This window comes from Alosa sapidissima, chromosome 23, assembly GCF_018492685.1.
Source record: "Alosa sapidissima isolate fAloSap1 chromosome 23, fAloSap1.pri, whole genome shotgun sequence".
Taxonomy (NCBI): Eukaryota; Metazoa; Chordata; class Actinopteri; order Clupeiformes; family Clupeidae; genus Alosa; species Alosa sapidissima.
In genome coordinates this window covers 14494803-14502302 of record NC_055979.1, presented here as the reverse complement: position 1 = coordinate 14502302, position 7500 = coordinate 14494803, and the positions used below count along the sequence as shown (strand labels likewise).

At 40.8% G+C, this 7500-nt stretch overlaps 1 protein-coding gene across 2 annotated transcripts in view; it reads left to right on the top strand.

Annotated features, from left to right (window-relative positions):
• Positions 1–7500, top strand: part of LOC121698913 (fibroblast growth factor 14) — a 70913-nt gene that overhangs the window by 42307 nt on the left and 21106 nt on the right. Inside the window, exon 1 of one of the 2 annotated variants that reach the window (XM_042081425.1) lies at positions 5195–6344. The exons of the other annotated variant lie outside the window; for it this stretch is intronic. Coding sequence (XP_041937359.1) covers positions 6152–6344 — 193 coding nt within the window. The 5' untranslated portion in view covers positions 5195–6151. Of the gene's footprint in view, positions 1–5194; positions 6345–7500 lie in introns of those variants that run through there. 2 annotated transcript variants of the gene reach the window in all.

The window sequence follows — 7500 nt, the reverse complement described above, 5'->3', positions numbered from 1 at the left end:
GAAAATAGATAAAAGGTTAGAGGAAAGATAGACTAAAAAGATACATTACTGACTGCCATTCTCAGCTTCTGTGATAGGCTGTTCCAGAGACAGGGGCCATAAACACTGGAATGTCTCACCTCTGGAATGATTAGAAAAAAACAGTACTGGGTGGCCTGAGTGGTCTTGAGGGAGTGGTCTTGAGGGAGAGATAAAATAATCTTAAAATCAATTCTAAACCAAAAGGCAACCGACAAAGGGACTTACAAACTGGTGTGATTCAGGCTCTCTTACTTGTCCTGGTCAAAACATGTGCAGCAGCATTTTGTATGATCTATTTAGATAAAAGCATCTTCTGACTCAATGTAGACCAGAAACAATAACATTGCAATAGTCAAGCCTGCTGGTAATAAAAGTGTGAACCAGTTTCTCAGTATTTGCATAGGAAATGAAAAGGTGTACTTTTGCAATATTTCTGAGATGGTAAAAAACATTTTTGGTGGCAGAGCAGACATGTGGTTCTAGATTCAAGTCAGGGTTCAGGAGCACACCAAAGTTCTTAACTTTTGAATCATTGATATGGAAAACAAACTCATTATTTTGGTGTGTAATGTCAGCCCAAAACCGAATTACTCGAACTCCTAACTGTACAGATGAACACATTATACCATTCGATTCTGTACGTTCTACGGTTTATTTTGATGTAGGCCTGTGGCGAGTGAAGAGTTTGCGAACTACGCAACCGAACAGAATGAGTGTTGCGATGGACACAGTTAAAATACAAATTAGATTAGATTAGATTAGATTCAACTTGATTGTCATTTTGCAGAGTACAAGTACAGAGACAACGAAATGCAGTATAATTAAATTTGATGTAAACTCAAAGTTCATTTTTCTTGTGAACTGTTTATCACAATGACCACATTTGGGGAGTGGAGGGAGAGAGTCCAGAGGCAGAGGCTCACACCCATTAAGCTTTTATGGTGTTTTAAGCCACCAACGTTGTCTTCCAGGCAGCGCTGCATGGAAGGCACTGGGGTTAGGCGAGGGTTAGGGTTAGAGTTAAGGTTAAGGTTAAGGTTAAGGTTAGGGTAAGGTGCATTGAAGTTGACGGTCGCAGCACTGCCTTGAAGTTGACGGTGGGGGCTTAAAACACCATCGAGCCCCATTAAGTCTAGCCTAGTATAGGAATATTCCTATACAATAGAATATTCCAGCAATTTTTACATCAAAGTCTCCTAGTAGCCTACTGTCGGTACAAAAAAAAAAAAAACGTGCTACCTAACCTAACATTTAGGGGTTTTTTTCTGTACCGACAGTATTCGGTGACCTCGAGAAACAGAGATCTATGCGAAAAATTGCCCGACTTTCACTTTAAGTCTAGTCTGATTAAGATCCAGCCTGAACAAGGCATTTTCCTGGCCCACTTCTCCAAACAATGTCCTAACCTGCTGAGCATTTGTTGTCACATCACATACTGGTGGTCTGCCCATGCTCTTATCTACTCTCATCTCTTAACTAGCAGTTCACAAAGCCTGACAGCAAACTGAACTTCAAACCAGTGTGTGTGTGTATGTTTCTGTGTGTGGTTGTGTGTGTGTTTCTGTGTGTGTGTGTGTGTGTGTGTGTGTGTGTGTGTGTGTGTGTGTGTGTGTGTGTATGTCTCTGTGTTTGTGTGCTTGTGTTTGTGTGTGTGTGTGTGTGTTAGTCTGTGCATGTATGTTTGTGTCCCAACTAGGTCTGTGTGTGTGTGTGTGTGTGTGTGTGTGTGTGTGTGTGTGTGTGTGTGTCTCTGTGTTCGTGTGCTTGTGTTTGTGTGTGCGTGTGTGTGTGTGTGTGTGTTAGTCTGTGCATGTATGTGTGTGTCCCAACTTGTTCTTTGTGTGTGTGTGTGTGTGTGTGTGTGTGTGTGTGCGTGTGCGTGTGCGTGTGTGTGTGTGCATGTGTGTGTGTGTGTGTGTGTGTGTATTTCACGTGTTGAGCCGCACACACATGTGAACACTCCGGGTTGCTGTTTGGAAACAGTCAGGGGCCAGTGCTCAGGATCCATACTATGAAACCTTATTGACAGCACGGAAATGGATTAGTTATGTAATTGCCCTCTCCTCTTGCTGTCCCCCCCTCTCTGTTTCATCTTACTAGAAGGGCTGATAATTATCAACATGGCGTCCCGAATGCTTCTCTGTATATTATACAGTTAGGCTCATACGTTTTTGAACCCATGCTAAAGTTTACTAAAACGAGGAATATAAAATCATCTTTTGGAAATTGGTGTTATTGGTGTTATTTCAGTTAGCCTATTAGCTGGTTTGATTTGCATTAAACTCAATGAGCCATGCCACCATGCCAATCTCTAGGTATGGTGAAGGGTTTGTGATGATGTGGGGCTATTTTAATTCCAAAGGCCAAGGGAACATTAGTGTCCTTAAAGATTGGATATTTCCTCATTTTTTTACTTAAGGCATTAAGTCAACTTTAGCATGGGTTCAAAAACCTATGAGCCTAACTGTATATATAAACCCACATATAGTTTGTGAACAATAAAAAGAAAAACAGGGAATGTCTCCAGGGTGAGGGTCAGGAAAATGCTCATGTTGTTGTGCACTTGTTAAAGTGCAGGGTACTTAGACATACGTGTAGTCTGGAGTCCTTTCATGGAGATAGTAGTCTGGGACATGATAATTCACTATTCAATAATTAATTCAATAATTCCCTCAGACTATAAAAATTTCAGGCCAATCAGCGACGTGAGGGGAAGACGAAACCTAAACGTATTATGATAAATAGTATCTGCACACATCAAAAAAATGCAGTTGAAAAAAAAGCAGAAATGTTTACAGCAAAGGTAGACCCACATACATTGTTTCCTTACTGTTGATGTGCCTGTCGCATTACAAGTGTTAGAAATGAACCCCAATCATGAGTCACAAGACTGTATTCACTTTGTGAATGAGTTCGATTTTTATCCAGGTTAGCTCAGATAGGCCTCCAAAAGAAAACAAAAAAACTAAACTAATGCACTCCAGGCGAAAAATATAAAGCTTTTGAAAAGTGTATGTGTGTGACCTAAAGTTTAGTGAGTTTGGGCACAGCATCTCTTTGCCCATACTGGTGTAGCAGTCCTACAGCTGACCACATGGAGGAGCTGGAGTGGGAGACAGCTGTTATGTCTGCCCCTCTTTCCATAATAGATAAACAATCCTCTGTGTTGTCTTTGCATTGTAATGGATGCATAGACACAACAAGGTCCATCTCCATCATTATCAGAGGGATTAGAGCAGTTTGATCTAATTGTGCGTTTTCATGTGTGATAAAAACAGTTAGTAGTTTTCTGCAACAAAGCTGCAGGGCTGTAGTGTTTGTCAACATATACACATGTCTGTGATAAAGCCTGTGACAACATCAAATGACTGATACAAAGTGCGTATCATCATTTGTATCATGGTTTTGTATACATAAGTTCATAGAGCTCGAGTAAAATTATGTTTGAGCATTGCTATTGAAAAGAAAAATAATGTGATATATCTGCTTGGAATTTAGTCTTCATGTTGTCTAATGTTTTTACACTGTACCACTAACAGTTACCAAACTTTACTTTTCTCAAATATTATTCAGACTACGACACTGTTCGGATAGACAGATTCATATTGATCAGGTTGTGTAGTGTGGAAATGGCTCTCTTGATAGCCCACACACTGTAGTTTTGTGAAATGCAACGACTTTTCGGCTCTCCGTCGCCCTCTTGTGGACTGCAAGGAAACATACTTATTTACTTACCCTTACCCACACTTACCTACCTTTGTGTTTACAATGCACAGTCAGTTGCCGTTAATAATTGCTATTTAGAGTTAAAATGCATAGAAATTGTAATAACAATCATTATTATTATTTGTCAAATTTATGAGATGTGTGTTGACTGTGGATTGTGTGTGTGTGTGTGTGTGTGTGTGTGTGCGTGTTTGTTTGTTTGTTTGTTTGTTTTAATTTGTCTGTTAAGTGTAACATTTTAATGGTTTATTTCCTTGCAAACTGAATGATCCCTGCAACCCAAATAAAGGTGCTTTTGGCTGCACGCTGTCCATGGTGCTGAAACCCACTGATGACGTAATGATGTAACACTTGAAACCGCACTTTGAGGAAAAGACGGTAAGATGTGTAAGAATCACAACATCCGTCCACAGACAATAGGACTACAGAAAAGTGCAGACTACAAGCTCTCAAGATAATCCTCAAGATCATATATAAGTGACAACCCCTGGTGGCCCTTAGACGAAACACGACCATATGCTTGTACTAAAAATATATCCTCACCTCTGCATGGCAAGGGAGTAATAGTAAAGTGTGTGTGTGTGTGTGTGTGTGTGAGTGTGAGAGAGAGGGGGGGGGGGGGGGGGGGGTGTTGTGGGTGTTGCAGGGCAAACCGGTAGATGGCTCTCTTGAGTCTTAATATAAAAGTATTAAGTGTTCTTATAGCATACGTTCAAATTTAATTATTAAAAAAAAATATATATATTTTTATTAAAATTATTTTTATACACTAAAGCGGTGTGTATGACTCATTGACTTGGGTTTCATGCATGACACATGTGTATGAAACGTATGTAATGGAACGATAAGAATGGAAAATGCCTTAATCCAGGGTTGATCAGAGTTCCTAAAATGGGTGCTCTCCATGGTCCTGAAAGAGCATACTTTTATCGCTGTTGTCCCTTCCTAATTTTTCACCTTACCTTTAACTAGGCCTAGGGTGTCTTAAATTCAACATTTTGTTCTCGTTTCAAACATTGTAAAACGTCTTGGCAAAATGCATGTTTAGACTGATAATACCCGTTCAATTTATCTTTAGGTCAGCTCGCTCTTACTCCTTTGATCCGTTAAATGGTGATAACGTCAGAATATTATACACACGTTTTTTTTTTTAACATTGTCTTGTCATTATCACCTACATGAGTTCTGTTGTCGTCTTCGTGTGTTATCCAATCCTATCTTCCCCCAAATCATGTTTCGTAACTCTTGCAGCACAGACCTCCAGGATAAATTGTTATTATTTACTCGATGCAAATCGGACTAAGATTGGATTATTAATTTGCGGCGTAGCTAAAGATAGTCACTAAAAGCTGCAGTCCGTTCCCTTAGGCGCGCTGGGTCTCAACATTACCTCAATTCGTTCTGTAAGCTCCTCCTGCAAGTATCCTAAGTTTGTACATGGCCTATGTCTTACGCGCACGAGGACGTAATTTACTAAAGTCGACCCTCGGATGTTTACCGCCTTAACAGCTGGGATGTGTACGCTTTTTAATTCAGATCAGAGGATACACCTACGTCTATGGGTGTTTTTCATTTGCCAGTTGCGCAAACACTCTGTTTTCTTAACGTAGCAGCGAAGTTTTAGAAGTGGAAACCGAAAAAACATGGATGGTTGCCGGAGGCTAAATGACTTGTTGCTCCTGTGAAGGTGTACATTGTTTGTCCGACTGTTATTGGACAACACAAATTGTAGGCTTGCCTTACCGCATCTGGGAAAGTGTCGCCGATTGCGCACGGAACTTGGTGAATCTGTGAGTGGGGATCTTGTCAGCACAAAGCCACACCCGGGAGACCGTCTCGCGTCCTTCACGGGGAACAATACCGTAAAAATATATCAGGCTGCTCGAGCGTCTGACTCCAATGCGCGTGGCTTGAAGTTGTTGTCCATAGGCTGCCCACAGCGTAAACGACACAGGAGCCGGCGACAAGTGGAGAGAAAAATAAAATGCTAACGGATATATCTTATTTCATAGGAATGTAGCGGTCTTATGGTTATAATTCGTCAAATGTCACCTACTTTACTGTAACTAAACAGCATGGTAAGGTATGAATGGACTTCTGAAATGTCACTTCGCAAAACATATGTTATGCAAAACATGTGTTCCTCGGGAGATCTCTGACATTTGCCGAAAGCAGCGCAGGTTATGTGGACGGTTGTTAAAAACATTTTTGAAAGCGTGCACCCTAAAATATATTCAGAATGTGTTTTTGGACTTCGTTTTTTGTTGCTGATTGACGAAGAGACATTATAGCCGGGGTGATGGGGCATTAGGCAGGTTTGGAACAAAAGCGGTTGTTTTGTCGTCTGCGCTTCGTGCCAGGAGGTGCACGGGCTTCGCGTTTTGTGGTTTTGGTGTTTTTCGTCATGGCAGCGGCGATTGCCAGCGGTTTGATCCGGCAGAAGAGACAGGCTCGGGAGCAACACTTACACCGTCCGCCGACTCACAGACGAAGGAAAAGCCCCAGTAAAAACAAGGGCTTGTGCAACGGGAACCTCGTCGACATCTTCTCTAAAGTGCGAATCTTCGGCCTCAAAAAGAGACGACTACGGAGACAAGGTGTGGGCAATTACTTGAAGCGCACTGTCACGTTGCATCTTGCATACATGTTAACGTTAAATCTAATAATCGCCAGCGTAGAACTTGCAACACTCAAACACGTCCAGTTATTTTAGACGACAGCAATTAGTAACACTTAATCGACAGTCATCTCTCTATTCCATTTTTCTCGACATTTTGGTTAAATATGCCAATATCAGCACGCGTGAGAAGTTTTTTGCAAAATCAAATGACCGTGTTACAGGGACATCAAGTATTTTGTCTATTTTCCTTTATTAAATCGTGCATGTGTGCAGATATTGATATTCCTAAATTTGTGTGTCTGTATATATCATCTCTCTCTCTCTCTCTCTCTCTCTCTCTCTCTCTGTGTGTGTACACATGCATACCTGTGCCTATGACTGTGCACCCTGTGCGTGTAAGTGCATGTGGAGGGGGCATCTTGTTGCCGTGATGTTGTATGGAACCTGTAAATTGATACTAAACAAGTGGTTCTTCTGTAACACCATGTGCCTTTACCTGCGTTCTGCTCCCAGTCAGGGACATTTGAGAGCATCTATACAGTTACTCCAAATAATCTCCGATAACTTCAGTTCCCTTATAATCTTAGCTTCAGTTTACATGTACAGCAAGCAAGACTGGGGAAATGATGAGATCATGAGACCATGGAGATGAAGAGATGAAGGTGTATGTGGCTATAGGGAAAAAACATAGCAGTTTTGTGACTGACCAACTAAAGCCAGTTCAAATTAATTTTAGCTCGATGTCATCTAGTTTACTATAATATTGGTCACACATTTAGCCTTTCATTTATTCAGTGTCAACCCTATGTGTCAATTTTGGTCAAAATCTGAACTGTTCAGAACATTTTAGATTAATCTAGAAAAGCTACATGTCATAATGGACATTTCCACATTATAACATATTAGGTTAACTGAGAGTTTATTTACAAAGGGTAAGCTGCCTGTGTTATGCTGTATGTAGAAGATAATGTAGTGAAAACCCTATTTGCACAAAGGGTGGTGAGTATGTGCTTTATCATTACCTTCAGTAACTCACAGAGGCTGGATTTAGTACATACAAACCAGTATGTATCCCAGTAGAGGGTGCATTCAATGGTAAACCTCTCTGCATTCTAAATTAGAGACTATAGATT